Genomic DNA, 18,047 nt, shown 5'->3' with positions numbered 1-18,047 from the left:
AGTTTTATCAGCTGCTAATACCAAACCTTAAGTTGGTTTCTTAGTGCATTGTCTGTGATTTGAGACCAGAGCCCGGTTTCTATACAAGAAACTATTGAACGTTGAGGTTTTGATCTGCTATTTGTAGATGCATATGCATTTTGAATTAACTTCTGCTAACTCATGATTACGAAACGTAAAGAATTTCATGTTCTTAGAAAGTTAATTTAATTGATGAATCCATGGTATGACATTTGCATCTGCTTTCAAAGAGGTGGAAACGGCCAGCATTTAAAGCTTGTAATTAAAGCTCTCCGTGGAGATTGAGACCATATTAATCTTAGCATGTCTCTTTACAGGGTAGGTTTGTTAAAAAAAAATAGAAAAAAAAAAACACTTTTGACATCCCCCCCGTTAAAAAAAACGAAGCAAAGTTGAGGCTTTGTAATTTGGTCAATATAGTCTCTTAACATCGCCTTAGGGGTTACTGTACTGCCTTCGCTCTGCAAAGCACTACAAGGATAGGATAAAGGACAGAGTGTTAAGACTTCCCGTGGCTTACGCATGCCTGGGCCATCTAAGGACTTGGCGTAGCCTCGCTGCCTAAAGCAGTTTAGCTCCAACCAATTTTCAATCATACTGCCTCAAGTCATTGACATAAAGACCCTGTCAGCTTTCAACTGAAAACAAAACACAGAATGATAGAATTAGAATATAAGGTATCTTTTCTTCACCGCGTCTGTATTGTATTCTGTTTGATTAATAGCCGGATACCCGATAGTCACAAGAACAAATTCCAGTTTGATTTGCATGAGAAAACTGAAAATAACACTGAATCTAAATTAAATGTCATATTATGGAAAACCATATCTTTTTATAACTATTTCATTATTAGTGTACGGGGCGATATTAGTCTATCCATAATCATAATCATCCACCTGTTTTTGTCTGTAATTATGACAATGTGACAGTAGAGATGTTATTATGAATCTACGAGCTGAAAAGCTAATTCCTTTTAGGCCATGAGGGGAAAGGGTTCGCACTCAAATCGTTTATAGTCTCACTCTGCACTAAGTGAGATTTTCACCAAATCATTTTAACATCGCTGTGTAGGGCCCTAAGTGAAGCAGTCTGAATAAGTGCTCTTCGCGAGGCAAATTCGCCGCTCTCAATATTCTCATCGATAATTTGGATCCTTGAATGTTAAAGAAGAACCCCCTCTTCTGGACGAAACCTTTCGACGAAATGCTTTTGCATGGAATCTTAATAATTTTTGGTAAGTACTTATATGAAACCAGTTCGCTGTAGTCAAGCAGTTTAACTAGCTTCCTGTTATGTTTTCTTCCTGATACCATCACAATATGTTTCCCAAATTTTTTGATGCAATTGATCGACGTGAAGTCTGGAACGAAAAAAGAAAAAGGAGGAGATGAAAACAATTTTGAAAGCCGAGAGCTTTTTTTTTTAATTTCTCCAGATTGTTCCCTTTGTCATATCATAGCTATAGCTAAATCGAAAGACAAACACGATGTAATTTAGGTGGCGGAACCGGAACACAAGAGATACCCCCTTTCCTAAAATTCTTGCCCAAACGTTATTGATTTTCTCTGACCTAATTTTTTTTCCACGCGGACATTGAGCACGACCGTCTTATATTCATTTCCTTTCTTATAGTAAACGTAGTCGTTCGTTAGAGCGAGGTGACAATGGAACGGCTTTCTCTATTTAAGCAGATGTACTTTTTAGACCGTTCTATTGATTTAAGCGCTCTCTTACGACGGAAGCCTTTCAAGCAATAATTAGACCAGAAAACAGAAATCGATCTGAAATGTTTCAAATATATGAGTCATTATAGTAATAAGTTACGATAATTGTGCTAGGTTTTTTTTTTTTTTTTTTTTTCTGGGCGACTCTCAATAAAAACTCTACCGATGTCCCGGTATAGTTTACATAACAGGAACACTGAATTCTGACGGAAAATTAGGCATCACAGGGCCCTATAAGTTATCAAGGCCTCTTCAGAGTCTCATGCTTCACTGGGTAAAGCTTACGATACTGTTACATTTTCTTTTAGTTATCTAGTTAGAGGCAATCTCTGAAAATTCCACCTTGTGTCCCCTGCTATAGATGCTTTGTTTATTATACCAAAAAATTAATAATAATAATTAAAAAATTTAAACATGTCCAATTTTTTTTTATTTTGACATGAGGATTCAAACTCGGCACAATTCCTTTGACTAGTTAAGAGAGTGTCTCTGTAAGAGCGGTCCGGTCGATTTTGCTTGAGACACAGATTTCGCTCGTTTCTCGTGTGTTGTAAGACATTCATGTACCTATACTAAAACCACAATCAGTTTGATCGGATCTCTTTATTTTTTTAGAGTTTTACGGAAATTAAATTTCACTCGAGCGAAGGCTTGTCGTGACACTTTTCAAGACTTTAATTTCATACAACTTTGGAGGAAAATTTACAAATAACTACGGAACTCAGCAAAAAAAAAATACCCCAGCCATGTATATTAACTCTATCTTATCTATCGAGGTGACTTTCGTAAGCATCACTTCTCAATCAAGGAAACAGGGAGACTTGAATGACACCTTATCGGTTCGCCTAAATCACACACGCCAAAACCGATCAAATTCAAGGTAAATTTTGAAAAAGCGAGGCGTTCTTAACTGATCCAACTAACATAGCTAGGAAGTAAGTGTCATAGAAAAGGTAACTACAGAAAAAAACTTTGCGGCCCGACCTTTACGAGAACTTTATAACTCCGTGAACTTACCTAATTTTCGGCAATCTCCAAGTTTGGCCGCCATTTTGAGGGACTTGTTTACATGAAGGGTAACCGAGATAAATCAAGCAGGTAAATCTAAAACCGTCAGAAATACATACGAAAGCAATTCAAATGAACTTTTTTTTCAATTCAAGCGGCAAAAATTTGAAATTGTTCGTTAAACTTACAATCCCCGTGCGACCATTTCTTTCAACAATTCAAACACTACAACTAGTGTTCGAATTCCCCTCGTCGATTCCACCGCAAGAAATAACGTGTGCCACCCAAGCTTCGACTCGAATATGAAGTACGAATCAAGTAACATAACTGCTTCATATTCGCGGCAATATAACGCTGGTATTTTGATTTTCCGATCGACAAGAACGGTGATCAGGAATCGATCGGTTTGTTTACCTCATAAACGTGACCACTGACCAACCGCTAAGTGAAAACAGCATTGCGCGGGGTAGGGTGGTTGGCGGGCGAATCGTCATAAGATATTCGAATACATGCTCAAAAAGCTCTAGGACTATCAGTCTAAAGAGCGAAGGCATGCTTCGTGGTACAGACAACTTTGATTTTATTCTCATAACTTTCTCCTTTAAATTAGAACTGGTATTAATTAATAGAATTATCAATATATTTTTAACCGGTTACCCATATAACCTTTTTGCTTGTCATCAGTGGTATAAAATAAAATGTCTTTTCCACCAGAAATTTTTATTTATGCCCCATTGCACAGAATGAACACTATACTTAGAATGTTTGCTCTAAGTAATTTTTTCTGTTCCCAAGAATGTATGCAAAGTGATAGAGATTTGATTCATTCCGCTGACACGTTCTTTTAAGTTATGTCGCGTGCAGGTTTTTTCTATCAAAAGTTGCGCGTGTAACACACCGGAATTGAAAATTTGTCGTAAAATCGCACGAACCTTAGAATGAGTGTAGGCAACTTTGACTTCTGGCGAGATTAAGTGGATGGCTCAAAGGACCCCCTGAGATTTTTTCCAGGACTATAACTGAGATTTGTTAATAACTATGATAATCGTCATCATTAGCGGACGGTGCTTTTTGCCCATTATTGTCATCATTAGCGTTATCACGCCAGAAGAAGTATAAAGCCGGCATGTCGCCTTACCTAGCTACACAGAAAATTGTTCTCTCTTTTGCTCCCCTTGGATCCTGGAAACTGTTGCTATTAAGACGATCAACAAGAAAGCCTTTTTAATTTTTGAAACTTAGTTTTGCCTTAGTTGTCTCGTGTTTAAAAGTGGCGTTTCTGAGGACTGTAGATTCTTCTCTGATTCTTTTTGTCTCAGCCAAGACTCACTATCATCAACTTTTTTCTTGTGCTTCTTACGGCATGGGACACAGAGAGCTGAGGTAAGCGATTGCAAATTTCTCAGTTAAAGTAAAGCCCAGTAGCATGTGTGTGATTTAGGCGAACAGATAAGGTGTCATTCAAGTCTCCCTGTTTCCTTGATTAAGAGGTGATGTTTACGAAAGTCACCTCTATAGATAAGATAGAGTTAATATACATGGCAGGGGTATTTGTTTTTTGCTGAGTTCCGTAGTTTTTTGTAAATTGTCCTCCAAAGTTGTATGAAATTAAAGTCTTGAAAAGTGTCGCGACAAGCCTTCGCTCGAGTGAAATTTAATTTCCGTAAAACTCTGAAAAATAAAGAGATCCGATCAAACTGATCATGGTTTTAGTATAGGTACATGAATGTCTTACAACACACGAGAAACGAGCGAAATCTGTGTCTTAAGCAAAATCGACCGGACCGCTCTTACAGAGTCACTCTCTTAATCTCTCACTTTATGTTCGTTTTAAAGGATCCTTCGACCACAAACATTGCGCGCTTATTCTGCTATTTTCTATGCTATCTAAACTCGTGAAATTTTCATTGTGGTCTATCATCCAACCGCATCAGAGCGATTTAGATATATTAAGGTCTTAGATGGTTGTGGCAGTCTTCTGAAATTATGAGTTGTTTATTCTAGACACGTATTTTAGTTTCTCGCAATTTCCTCGAGGAAACTTCTTGTATCTGGAACCGTCGATGGCTTCTCGCGTTCCTTCACTTGAAAGGCTTAAAGCCACGGAGAGAACGAAAGGGATTTTACTTCAAAGGCCACATTCTACCTGTGGAATGGCGGGAAGTCTCGGCTAAAAGGTTCAACTAAGAGCCAATTTGTAGAGATTTTATTGCATCAAAGCGTCGACAAACTCCGCGCGAGGTGCGGGACACAAGAAGCAAATGACGAGTCAAAAAAGTATTACTACTGCCATTTGCAAGCGATTTTAAACTTCTGCCCTCAGGGTAGCTCCGACCAGGATATGTTTTAATGACTTTCCTTTCCAATGTGATTAAGCGCGTTGGTTTTTAATAAGGTGTCATTTTCTCTACATTGGCGTCAAATATCTTCCATTCCCTTCTTTAAGCATATTTTGAAACTCTGTACGTTTCCACCACAAGTGAAGGGTGTCAGATTTGTTTTTAGAGTGCGTAACGCTTCTCCCTCTACAAATCCTCCCTCTACGACTGGTAAAGCACGACACTTGCAAGGCGTTGAGTGAAATGCGAACGATTTTATCAGCAGTTGCCCCTATATGGTTGACTAGGTAGTCTTACGTCTCCTTCAGGTATCTTACTATCTAAGTACTTGCTTTTCTATTGATTCCCCTGACCCCCTCCCGTCTCCACCCCTCACCCCTTATTTCGGTATTCGCTTTGAATTGGTCAATCATTTCTTTCGGTTTTGTCTTTATTTCAGGTGCTATGACTCTGGCAACTTCAGCACGAGGTATGTATTGTTTTGCTTAAAAAAATAAAATAAAATAAAAATAGAAAATTATCATTAAGGTTCAACATTGTTCAACTTATTATCCTCTGTCGTCAGAGGTTATACACTATATTATATCTTGCCAGATAAATCATAAAATGCGACCTAGTCCAAAAGATCACTGATTTGTCATTGCTGGTAATTATTCCTACAAAATAGGGGGGACAAGTAAACAAAGGGAGGTTTCGGCCTATAAAATTTAAAAAGTGGCATCAAACTCAAAGCGGGGCCCATCTTAAACAATTCAGAGAAAATTCAGAAAAAGCTTAGGGTTCTGAAAACCCTAGTTATCTCTAGCTGGGGTGGAATTCGAGTAGTAAAAGGAAAAAAAATCAAGTGAAAAGAAAGTTCAATGAAGTAAATTTACTTACGGAAAATTACTAATTTAACAAAAATATAAAAAGTATGTGAACGAACGAGGAACAGCATTGACATTTAAAAATGTATCCATTTAATGTTTTTTTTAAATTAACGCAGATGGGCATTGCTCCCGCCCTGATGATACCCTCGGACCCTCAGAGCTGAACGGTTCAGACTGTCAGCAGCATGTTAGAGAAATGCCTCAGTACTGGCGTAGGATGAAATGTGGCAATGAAACACCTACATCTATTAACAAAACCTGTTGTCACTCTTGGTGTAAGCAGTTGACTTCCTGTTTCAGTCAGTTGCCTTTTTGGAAAGAAGACTATGTTAGAATGTGGAGGTGCAGGAAAAATGAAAAACCTCGCAAACAGATTTCTATTATATTGACAAATACAACAGACTCGTCGTATTTGGGCAGAATCAAAGTGAAACGGTGCTGGAAACTGAATTTTCCTGCCATTAAGATAACACCATCAAGCGAAGTACGTGTATTTGATTTTCTTGTAACATTGTTGTTGTTGTTATTTTAATTTCACCCTCTAGAGAGTGTAGAAACCAATCCCACTCTTAGCCCAAGTCGGCGCAGCCATCAATACAAGTTCGACTTTCAAGCAAATAAGAGGAGTGAGCTCTAGTAGAAATTAATGTCGTGGCGAGTACGTTTTCCAGTATTTCCTATGTTATTCGTATTTCCTATTTATAATCTTGTAATCGGTTATTCCATTCTTAATGCATTATGTTCGTAATACTTTGCTTAGAAACCACGGCAATAACGTGTAAATGGAAGACTTCGACGTCAGGAAATTAAAACTCCTCTTAAGTTTATTGCTGGTGCCTTGGTTAAAGAAAGCTTTTCCACAGACTGTGTCGCCCAGAGTTTATCAATTCCTTTAACAGTTAGGCTACTGAAGGACATATCTAAACCAACGACTATTACCTTATTGAGACTTTTTTTCGCCTTCTCAGTTTTCAAACAAGAAACTTGTTGACACCATCCTAAAGGAATTGATTGGCTCTTCTGGAAATGATGGAAATCAAGAAAAGATGGAACGCACTTTCCTCACTGTCACTAATTTGGAGGAGTTCATTGGGAATTATGCTCAAAATCACCTAAATCAAACCGTACCTAAGATGAACATCAGTAGTGGACATGCAGGTAAGTGGATCTTAAAAGCTGATTTGGAAGTCAGCTCTTGATTTCTAATTCAGAGTTCAGGATGAATACATGCATCATTCGTGGCAGATTTTAGAAACGTTTGCTAACGCTACTACTTATTCGACGTTTTTGGTATAAGCTTTGTCTGTAGCAACCCTCCATCGAATCATTTTCGCGACACCTGAAACGTGTTGGACCTCTTTGAAGGCAGTTTATAACAGCGGATTCCTATGGCTCATCAGTTGTCTCCAATTCCAATAATTCGTTCTATTTTATATATGTTCTTCAATATCGTCATACATATGAAGTCATAAACAGGGAAAAATGAATAAATAAATTAAGAATATAAAAATAAGAAACCATTGGAGTTCATTCCAGTGATATGTTTATGGATTTAAAAATGATCACCAGCACTTTATCTGACAATTGAATGGAGAACGCTCCTTCGACTGATGATCCCTGCAAACTACTTGCATTTACTACTTCTAAGTGATGGTTCTTCAGTCTTTAAGTCCTAAAACTTTTGAGGACGATAACTTGTTTATTTCGGCCCTCACGTAAAATAAGTCGCTGTTTTGCAATTAGATATTTTGGTCAGGAAGATTTTCCACGAAAATGAGACTGGAGTACAACTTGAGGATGATAAAGGAGAAAACTACGTCAGCCTTCCTGTTACAGGCTTCGATAACGGTTTGAGAACTATCTTTTTCACTTTTTTTTAGCATAGAAAATTATATATTTTTCTCGTATTATTCAAATTATTTTAGCGATTATCTGTGTTCTTGGTTAAAAAGCGGACTGGGTTTCAAATACTAAAGCCATTGAAGGTGAATGGCTGATATCTTAAGCTGGTTGTTTTGGTTTTCTTTTGTTTCATTTTCAGTTCATTTCTCCTTTGGTCGAAATGTTTTACTCTCATAACAAGGCTGGGCATACCCATGAAACATGCCATTAAACGCGCAAGGTTTTAAACCGTGATAACTTGTACTTTTTTCTAAAAACTCTTGAAGTAATACAATTGTTTCTATTATTTTCATCTTAGGATCAGTTGTACTTTGTGTCATTTACAAAGATCTCCATAAAGTATTCCTGAAAAACCAGACCGACTCTACTCCTCTCAATAGATTCAGGTTTGCTAAAACTTAGTATTGCATTTCGTATCTTATATTTCAAATTAATCTATTTTGGTTTGCTGATAACCTACGAAGGGAATGTTAATAATAAAAGAGAAACATCTTCGACCTCAGTTTGAATTTCCCCTTTGCTTTTGTTTCTTTCGTCTTGATTCTCTTTTGCTATCTTTTTATTAATTTCTCTTTTTGTCCTTTGTCGGTCCGTTTGTTTGTTTGATTGGTTTTCTTTTCATTTTTTTTTTCATTTTTTTTTCTTGTTTATTTGTCTTTTGGTTATTCAACAGTAATGTCTTGTCTGCAACGATATGGCCGAGGAACAACACTTTCAGAAAGAATGTTACACTGAAATTTAAAAACCTAGAGGTAAGATACAATTAATCAAGAGAGAGCTCCATCTGAATTCGTAACACTATAAAGAAATTTACCCAGTGCTGATATTTCTGGAAAATTCAAGCCGAAATTTATACTTCCTTTTGCATCCCTTTGATCCATTTTTGTCTCGCTACATATTTTGTTGCTGTTGTTTGTTGCTGTTGTTTGTTGCTGTTGTTGTTGCTTGTTATCGTGTAATTTATTGATTTCGTTTGTTTGATTTTGCTTTACTTTTGTTATTCCGTTTTTTTTTCCTTTTTTCTTTTTGTTTTGTTTTGATTTGATTAGATTTGTCTTTTTTCCTTATTTATTACTATCATTATTATCAATGTTATCATCATCATCATTATTATTATCATTATTAGTGTTAGGGGGGGGAGGGTTTTAAAAAAAGCCTGTGAGAGCACTCCCATCTCCACATTAGCCACCAAGTCGCTGCACTACGTAATACTAACAGTACTTTACGGTTTCAGGACGCGCCGGATGGAAGTTGCGTGTTTTGGAATACTTCGGAAAACAGGTAAACAGCTTTGAATGAATTGATGACATCGTTCACTTCAAATAATAAATTTGCTTAAGGACTTTGCTTTTATGCACCGGTACATCACATTGTGTGTTCACCTCTTACTCCTTCTTTCTCTTACTCATTCTTTTTCTCCTTCTCAGGCTTCCGCGTGTTAATGTCTATAAAACTGGCTATTGTTTTGTTTCTTATGTTCATTGACTGACTGCTTTTGACTGCTTTTCTAACTGTTTTCTGATGTAATTCTAGCTGGTACGGACAAGGGTGTCTCCTGCTATCGAAGAACGAGTCTTACACCGAGTGTAGTTGCAATCATTTGACTCACTTTGCCGTTCTTATGCAGTTTGACAGGGGAAGTAGAGATAACGGTTTAACTAAGGTAAGAATATTGCTAAGCATACATGCATTGATTTCAGAAGGCACTAACACTAGATAGCATTGGTGTAGCACTTTTTCATAAATTTGCATTAATCCAGGTATATGATGTGTGGCACTCTTCCGTTACAAGTATTGAATCACTGTTTTTGTATTCATTTCTAAGACGGACGAAAAAGCGCTGGAAATTCTCACATATGTGGGCTTGTCTTTTTCTCTGGTTGGAATCACTTTAACAATCATCAGTTATGCTGTTCTTACGTAAGTACATGACATAGTTACACGCAAGCATTCCAAAGAATATAGACTCAACAAGAAATGATATCAGTTTAAATGTGTATAGCTAAGATTCCTTTAAGCAGCCAAGTCGAATCATAAAAATATAACAAGGCTTTGTATAAAATGAGGATAGAACTGATGTGGAATAAAATCAGTCATTTGCTTTTGATTAGAGACATGAGGGGGCCCTTATCTCAGATTCGAGTGAGTCTAGTCGCTTCACTTGGCGCAGGTCAACTTTTCTTCCTAGCCGGAAGTGGTGCTGTTGAGAACAAGGTGAGATATTATATCAAACGAGAAGACAAGAATCTCTTTCGGTAAATCTTTATGACTTTCAATCAACTCTTAGCTTAAATTTTTCATCCCTGTGCAGTCTGCCTGTGTTACAGTAGCAGCTTTTGTTCAATATTTCCTAATGGCCGCTTTCTGCTGGATGTTGATCGAGGGAGTTTATCTCTACCTGTTTGTTGTACAAGTTTACAACATCAAGGACAAGATGAAGGTTTCACATGGATTTTCATGGGGTAACTATTAATTAAAAACCCATTCTCTCTTTGATAATCTTTTGAAAAGTAAAAGACGAAAATTGCCATCAGCATCTTAGACATCATCATCGTCATTTGACTCTGTTGTCCCTTCGAATTTCGAATCCACAGGTCTACCTGCTCTCGTCGTTTCCATATCGCTGGGCATTGCAGCAGGAACCGGGCCGGGGATTAAAAGCTATGTCAGTGAGAAGTTGTAAGAAATAAATGATTTTTTTGTCAAGCGATTTCTGTCACTAATCCTGTTTTTTTGTTCTTTTTTTGTTTTTTGTTTTTGTTTTTTTGTTTACATTGTTTTAAATTGTTGTTTTTGTCTAAAGGTTGGCTTGTTTTTGTTGTTTTGTTATTTCTTTGTTGTTTTCAGTTGTAATCAAACATGGAAAGTACTGCGTACATGCATGGGCAAAAAAGTAATTAATTGATAAATTATCAAAGTTTCGCATAATTAATTTTTATTTAGCTGCTGGATGTCATCCTCTAACGGCATGATCTGGATATTTGTTGTATTCGTTGTGCTGATTGAGTTGGTAAGTTAAATTCCTAAATATTTTTTTTTTCATTTTCATCTTGCACGCTTTGCTTTCAGGTCTCTTTGCATCGTGAGCATTTTCCCCGCCGCTCTTTTTAACCTCTTTGACTCTGTTCAATAGTTTTCAAAAAAACATGAAATATATGAAGGATACATTTTGCTTGAGGTGAACCCTATCGTTGGGAGATGCCGTCAGCGGTTACTGTGCAAGGTTTTTAGGTTGAAAGTCCTGGTTCGAGTCTCTACTGGGTTATTGTGCTGTTTTGTTGGGCGAAACGTTTTGCGTTCATAATGATTTTAGCCATCTCCTTCCAGCTGTATAAATATTTACCAACGAATGGTGAAGGACACCTCAAAGATGTCTTGCAGAATGCTAGGGAAGGGGAAGGGTTAAAATTTTGACGACCATCCGCTAAGGCAAATAGGACCACTTAGCTCAAGTGCAAACTCCTGTTTCCTTTATAAAGTTTGATTGTTTTTAGATTTTGTTTTGTTTTGTTTTTTTCATTCTTATCACTTTTTTCAGTTAAACACATTGATACTGGTGCGAGTTATCAAGGAAATAACGATATTGCAGCATGTAAAAGACAAAGTCAGCGAACAAATTAGGTAAGCATTTCAGTGGCGCCAGTGGTAGATTCATATAAGTCATTAGCCTCATACTTTGCTGCCTTATACGACTAATGTCAACTCACAACAATGGTAGCAGATTATCTTGATTTTTTTTCTTCCTGATTTTATAGGCTTGGTGTCAGGGCATGCGTGGTGATGATTCCTTTGCTAGGGATCACGTGGCTATTTGGTCTTCTTTCGCCCCTGCATAAAGCGTTTGCGTACATTTTCACAATTTTCAACTCTACTCAGGTAAACTGAATACAGCTTTTGGTGAATGAAATCCGAGCTCATACGATACCAACGTAAAAGCAAATTCTACGGCAATTTGTTCTATCCCTTCCTTACAAGTTTACCAGGTGGTAAACTTAGTGTAATACAGAGACAAAGTAGAGAACTTGTGATTAATAGCAGTAAAGGTTTGGACATTTTTGCTGCCCAGTAACGTTTAATACTGAGAGGTTTAGGGTTAGGGGGGGGGGGGGGGCTTGTATGAAAGCACTTTAAATCTACTAAAGGCGTTAATAGGATCTCTGAAATTACGATTTAACAGGGCTTCTTAATATTCCTCCTTCACTGTGTGAGAAATTCAGAGGTATGTTATCAAATGTTATTTTAAGTCTCTTTGTAAACTTTAGATTTTTGCTCAGGGTTTTACCTGGCAAGGCTTCCACTTTGAAATAAGAAATTAAATTCGATGGTTGTATTTATGCGAAGCACATAGAGTTGTACAGTTCTTGAGATCGTTTTGATATCAACTTATTCATGCAGATTAGATCTCGCTTCAAAAGAAGGATCAACGCTGTCAACCCAACTGCAGATGAAGTAACAGGCGTTAAGCGAGCTTCGCAAGTAAATGAAACAATCAGCGTGATACTGCTAAGGAAATTGAATGTCCAGCCTCCTAATAACCATGAAAGTGGCATTCGGATCTCTGAGACCTGAGTCGTCATCATAATGTTGTTCCTTAGCTTAGATCTGTGTATATCTTAAATTAAGAAAATTTTAGGTAAGGATAACCAGCTTCAGAAGGCTCTGACAGCTTTGTATCGATCCGAAAAGTAATAAAAGAACGTCTCAAGTAATCGGTATTTACGGTTTCCTCCTTGTGGAAAAAAGAGCATTGGATATAGTTGTGTTTAGAAGGTCTACATCCAAGACATCAGTTTACAGAGCAATGAAACTATCATAAGCCACCACAAATTGTACGGCCCTCACCAAAAGGAAAACACGTTATGCATATCAATGGTAATCAAGATATTATTACTCTCAATAGAGGCAAGGGTTAAAAAAAAGAAAACAAACAAACAAACAAAAAACTATGAATAGTTTTTTCTCTTGGCAGTCTCGCTTTTACCTGTGTAACTGTTTGAGAATTTTTCCCTTGGGAGTGGCGGTTGAGAAATATCTCCTCATTAACTCTATGAGTCTCCACTCTGATAAGTCTGTTCCTCCTGAAACACGCACGATAGCTTGAGAGTTGAGCATCGGACTTTGAATTTTGACAATGGAACTTAATCCATTCAAAAAGCTTTCTCAATTTGTCATGTGTCAAAAAAAAAAACTTTATTTACTTCCTCATTTAAAAATACATGATTAATAACATTTTAATGAGGAGCGTGTAATGCGTCGATCGAATCTTTTCGCGGAATAACAGAAAGGAATTTTAAATAATCTCGATTTAAGCCTTTTGTTGTTAACAAATGAATAATCAACCCTCTTTACGTTTGTTATTCTCGTGGTTTTAATTTTACATGTTAAAATATCAACAAAAGCAAGAACAGTGCTAACTTATGGCAATTCTCAGAGTAAGATAAGTTTGCACCAATTATGATAATCAAATTACGATTCATTTATCCACCTACTTTTGCGTAAAGATATGACAAGTAACCAACCATAAACGGCTTATCTGAACGGGAAAAACTTAAATACAAGTGTTCCACCCCCTAAACCAGGGTGCACTTGTCGACCTTTTGCCAGAAAAGTGCGAATTCCGTGCACTGAATCAAAAAGACAAAAATATCCCGAGGTAAACAGCGAAGTTATTGAGTGAAATGTCGGAACAGTCCCGCAGGGCTCAAAAGCCATTTACTCAATAGGAGTAGTCTGTTGGTGTTGGCGACGACGACTGGTCCTCCTGAAAACCATGTTACCACCCAAAATTCCAGCCCTCTACCCCCAAGCTTTGGATAAAAACTAGCTCGTAAGAGCCAAAGAGGACTTGTGTGTTTTTTATGAAGATCCTGAAATTGAATAAGTAGGGGCATAACTCTTAATGAGGAACTGAAGCGTAATGGTCACTTTACTTCAAGCAAGCTTTAGAGGAATGAGAAAAAGTCTTGGTAGTTCTTTTCGTTCGCTTCTTATTATTTGAAGTTGTCCAAGGACATTCAGAAAGAAAAAAACTGGCAAAAAGGCAATGCAGATCCATATTTATTCACATGCAGATCCATTTTGAAACACAAAATACAAATATTCCCGTAACATAGTAAAAGTTTATGAAGAATTTATATATTTCATTGGCAAATTTGAGTCCCATGATAACTGACAGAAAGGTTAATCGAATGTTTGCTTAATAGAACCTCGTTTTTCGCTTGTTCACGGCGATGCTTTTCAGGTGATAGCCGGGGATTTTTGGGATAGCATCCTCCTCCAGCTTGTACTTCGCGGATGTTCGAGTAACAAGTATGACGAGAAAGACCTGTATGACTAGCGCTTAGGCGCGAAACTCAGAGTCAAAGAGAATCGATGCGTCCTCTTAATTCTTTAACTTATGTCTACTTAGCTCTGCTACCACAGTATTGAGCACTTTATGCCAAGGTAGACTCTACCCCCACATTTATATATGTATATATATATATATATATTTTTTTTTTCATTAAAATGATAACGATAATAGTAATACATCCAATAGAGGAATATTTGGCTTTTTAAGACTATATTTGTGCGCCGCAAGCATGGTTCGGATACATCTACTTTAATAATTACACGCAAGGATGACAGTAACACTTCTCCGTATGATTGAAGTAGGTAGTATTTCAATTTTTTTGTACAAAATGACTTATTTAACCGTTATTTTATGTAAATCTGATAAGCGCCGCACGTCAGGTGGAAATTATGAAGTTTTCTTTGGAAGTATGAGGCCAAGGCGCCTTATTGCAATGCTGAAATATGTCAGAATTTTCCATCAGTAGGTTTATGATTGAAGGCCTTTCAGACGTTTGATGACGCTAGTAAAAGAAGTAGCAATGACTATCACATCCTTGAGTCCGTCTTAATTTTTCGTTTTGTTGTTTTCCTCTGTCTCCTTGAACTAATAATTCTCGTTTTGTCGGCATTAAAATGAAATGTTACATTTTCCTCTGATACCAATAGAGTAATGTTTAAATCCTTGTTTAAAACCCTTCAATTGCTATCCGCTTTCAGCCTAGGTAATTTTTAGTCTCTCAAGAAAGTCTGTATTCGTAAAACGCTACTTAAATAGCGGAGGAGTTAAAATTCTTAAAGGTGAATTTGTTTCAAATTGTCGAAGTAAAAACAGTTTTTTGGTCCTTCATTAAGTGTTGCCAAAAAAAGGAAAATATTGTGATTAGATGGAGGCTTAACACGAAAATTTTCCCCTGTAGACATGATTAATTATTCGTTTGAAAATCTCCTCTTTAAACAGATAAAGCTTTCTCAACCTCGTTTTAGTTCGTCATGCAAACTGGGAAATTCGGCCCAGTTTTCAATAAAGACCCCTATTGAGTTGAAAACTCTTTGTTTTGTTTTAATGATCATTCATTGCACATCTCGCAGTTGCCATGTCATTTATACAAATACAAATTACAAATTACATTTCCTTTAATACAAATAAAATAATTATGACGTTTACAGTTTTTCAATCAGGATAAAACTCGTTCGTCAGATGAGCATGACAAAATTCTGACACTCCTCACTCGAGTAGGGATGGCTTTATCTTTTATCTCTCACTGGAGTTGTACTCACGGTTATCAGCTATCTTCAGCTTACGTAAGTACATTTGACTAACACTGCTATATTACTGAATTGTAGGAGATTAACTATATTTAGAAGAATGGAATTAGATCAGTTCTACATCGATGTCAAAACGGACTGCTCATACCTGGAAAAGAAATCAAACGTTCTGAGATGATCTTTCTTTAAAAATGATATTTCGCCAAGGAGTGGAAATTGCTTCAAATGAACGTGACCGTAAAATGGAAACTTTTAAGTCACTATTCTTTTATCCATTCGTTATTCACTAATCAATTAATGTAAACATGTATTATGTCAGCGTATTTATTCCTCCATTTGGTGGAGGATTTACAATTATCTTTTAGATGGTTTCCTTTGCCATTCATTGACCTTAGTTTTGTTTTGTTTTTTTCTGACTGCTAAATGAATTTCATTTCGTTACTATTTATTGGCTTGTTTGCAGAGACAGAAATCCAGCTTTGTGTCACATACGGGTTACTCTGACTTCCTGCATTGGAGCGGGACATATCATCTTTTTCGCTGGAATTGACTCCACGGGAAACCAGGTGACTCTTTGAACTCCTATTTTCGTGTTGCTTAGTTGATGCTGCTGTTCTTCTGATTTGTTAGTTTATTTGTTTGTTTGCTTGTTTTTTAATAGATCTAGCTTCTTATTGATTTAAATACTGACTGATCCATAGAGTGATTCTTTTTGCTTGGAAATTTTTGCTCTTTTTTTTGTTGGCATATTCTCTATATATGTTGCAATTTTTGTCTGTTTTCTTACAATTTTCGTTCTGTTTTGTTTGGTTTTGTTTCTTTCTGTTTTTTGGATTACTATTTTGAAAAATACCATTTAACAGGCGAATTATTACATTTTTACGGATAAACTTTTCCTTGCAGGCTGCCTGTGTAGCTGTGGCAGCTCTTATGCAGTATTTCCTGATGGCCAGTTTTTGCTGGATGCTTGTCGAGGGGATTTATATCTATTTATTTGTTGTAAAGGTTTACAACATTACCGACAAAAAGTTTCGCTATCATGGCTTTTGCTGGGGTGAGGAATATGTTAAAAAACGGGATAGGTCTTAAAGAATGTTCTTGACAAAATATCTTGATTGTGATTGGCTAACACCGATACGAATAAACTTTCTTAAAATGGCTTCATTTTTTAATTCTTTAAATGAGCATGCGCAGTTTTTGAAAACCATTGGATCGTCTTGACGTGTACCTTAGTCAATCTTAAAATATTTCCGGTGCTCATTAGACCTAAACATGCTTGCAGATGTAGTTGGCTGAAATCAGGCAGCTTTTCTAATTCACGGTGTATTAGTAATTTCATACTCACAATCAACATGTTTTATGACTAACAACATAAAAATACAGATTGGAAATTCATATCATCGCGTAATAACCTATTTTCGTTATTACTTTCTTCAGGTCTGCCTGCAATCATAGTTATGATGAAAGGTAAGTTTGAAAGTTTGTTTATTTTATATACTGTACACAAAATGATGGAACCCTGAAAGCATGAACCTGGACAGAATCAAAGTGCTCTGTGAGCAAACTCGTGAATTGACACATGATTTTTTAGATTATGTTTAATGTTATCTGGTTTAGGGAATTTTGTGGTTGATTGTCATATCTAGAGTACGAGCAGTAGTTCAGTGTTCGCTAATGTAGCAAAGAAACAAAGTAACGTTGGGATAAGAAGGCATTACCATTGAAATGATCATGCTATTACATTTGGCAAGGTGGATGATGTCATGTGTTTTAAACGTCTATCATTTTTGTTTCTGGTTTAAGAGAAAAGGTTGGAAGTAAATGTGGGTGAAAAGTGAGATTTACTGTCTTTCGTTGTAAATATTAGAAAATCAAGGCAATACTGTCTTAATGAAAACATTAACGATTCCCTCTTTATCAAAAGAGACAAACGGGAACGAGTTTTGAGTGATATAACTAAGCTAAGCCTGCCACCGTCATTTTGGATCTCCGCCTGGGTAGATTTAAGTCACGTGCTAGGCAACGTAAAATTAATAACAAGATAGAATTTCATTTCAGGCCTATTTACCAATTTTGTGGTGTGTAACTTTCGCATTTTAGTACGTTGTATGTATGTTGAATCTTCAAATTGTCTTGAAACTTAAAAGAAAATTGTTCTTTTAAATTTCACTGAAAATCGGTAGCTAAAACTGTTTGTTTAGGTGTTATTTGATTTTCGTGTTAACTTGTTATTTCGTCAGTCGCCGGCATCTTTTGTTGCTTCACACAGGAAAAACACACACGACGAAACGTAATGATCAATTTTGTCCTCAATCTCACGCTATAACAGAAAAAGCTTTTGAACATCTGTAAACTCCGAGCGCTTCGCAGTAAGTGATATTTTCAATGAATCTTCGGATTGTTTTCAAGTTCAAGGATTGTAAATTACAATTTTATGAAAAACGAAGGTTGTTCTGTTATTTCAGTGTGAATCCTTACATGCCTGCCAGTCGCTGGCGCCGCTTGTTGAAACTAAAACGTAAAAAAAAAACTCTTTAAAGATTATAATTGGCTTCTTTTTCACCCCACCACTATTCTTAGCAACA

General features: G+C 36.6%; 3 protein-coding genes and 1 long non-coding RNA gene across 13 annotated transcripts in view; 3 read left to right on the top strand and 1 right to left on the bottom strand.

The window, feature by feature from the left end:
* LOC149051380 (adhesion G protein-coupled receptor E3-like) overlaps positions 1-18,047 on the bottom strand; it is a 494,984-nt gene that overhangs the window by 377,863 nt on the left and 99,074 nt on the right. The gene's annotated exons all lie outside the window — the stretch shown is intronic.
* On the top strand, positions 4,325-11,940 carry LOC149051389 (adhesion G protein-coupled receptor L4-like). Its single transcript, XM_089184528.1, has 9 exons — positions 4,325-6,445; positions 6,930-7,119; positions 7,705-7,809; positions 8,162-8,249; positions 8,537-8,615; positions 9,098-9,144; positions 9,397-9,526; positions 9,689-9,783; positions 9,975-11,940. Exons 1-9 carry the CDS (start codon positions 6,158-6,160, stop codon positions 10,120-10,122), a joined length of 1,170 nt encoding a protein of 389 aa, XP_089040654.1. The 5' UTR covers positions 4,325-6,157; the 3' UTR covers positions 10,123-11,940.
* LOC149051388 (uncharacterized) lies at positions 12,016-12,577 on the top strand. Its single transcript, XR_016181033.1, has 2 exons — positions 12,016-12,082; positions 12,259-12,577. It is a non-coding gene; the product is annotated as an uncharacterized LOC149051388 (long non-coding RNA).
* LOC149051387 (diuretic hormone receptor-like) overlaps positions 13,632-18,047 on the top strand; it is a 10,819-nt gene continuing 6,403 nt past the window's right edge. For 6 of the 10 annotated variants that reach the window (XR_016180781.1, XR_016180776.1, XR_016180778.1 and 3 more), the window contains exons 1-2: positions 13,632-16,516; positions 16,900-16,929. Coding sequence is in view for 1 of the 10 variants with exons in the window: in XM_089186413.1 (XP_089042539.1) it covers positions 16,393-16,516; positions 16,900-16,929 (154 nt within the window). In the remaining 9 variants the exon portion in view is untranslated. The remainder of the gene's footprint in view (positions 16,517-16,899; positions 16,930-18,047) is intronic. The other 4 variants (XR_016180782.1, XR_016180779.1, XM_089186388.1 and 1 more) reach the window with 3 other exon arrangements.

This window comes from Pocillopora damicornis, chromosome 1 (assembly GCF_964200805.1).
Source record: "Pocillopora damicornis chromosome 1, jaPocDami1.2, whole genome shotgun sequence".
Lineage (NCBI taxonomy): Eukaryota > Metazoa > Cnidaria > Anthozoa > Scleractinia > Pocilloporidae > Pocillopora > Pocillopora damicornis.
The sequence above is the reverse complement of the archived record's forward strand: the minus strand, read 5'-3'. Positions and strand labels throughout refer to the sequence as shown.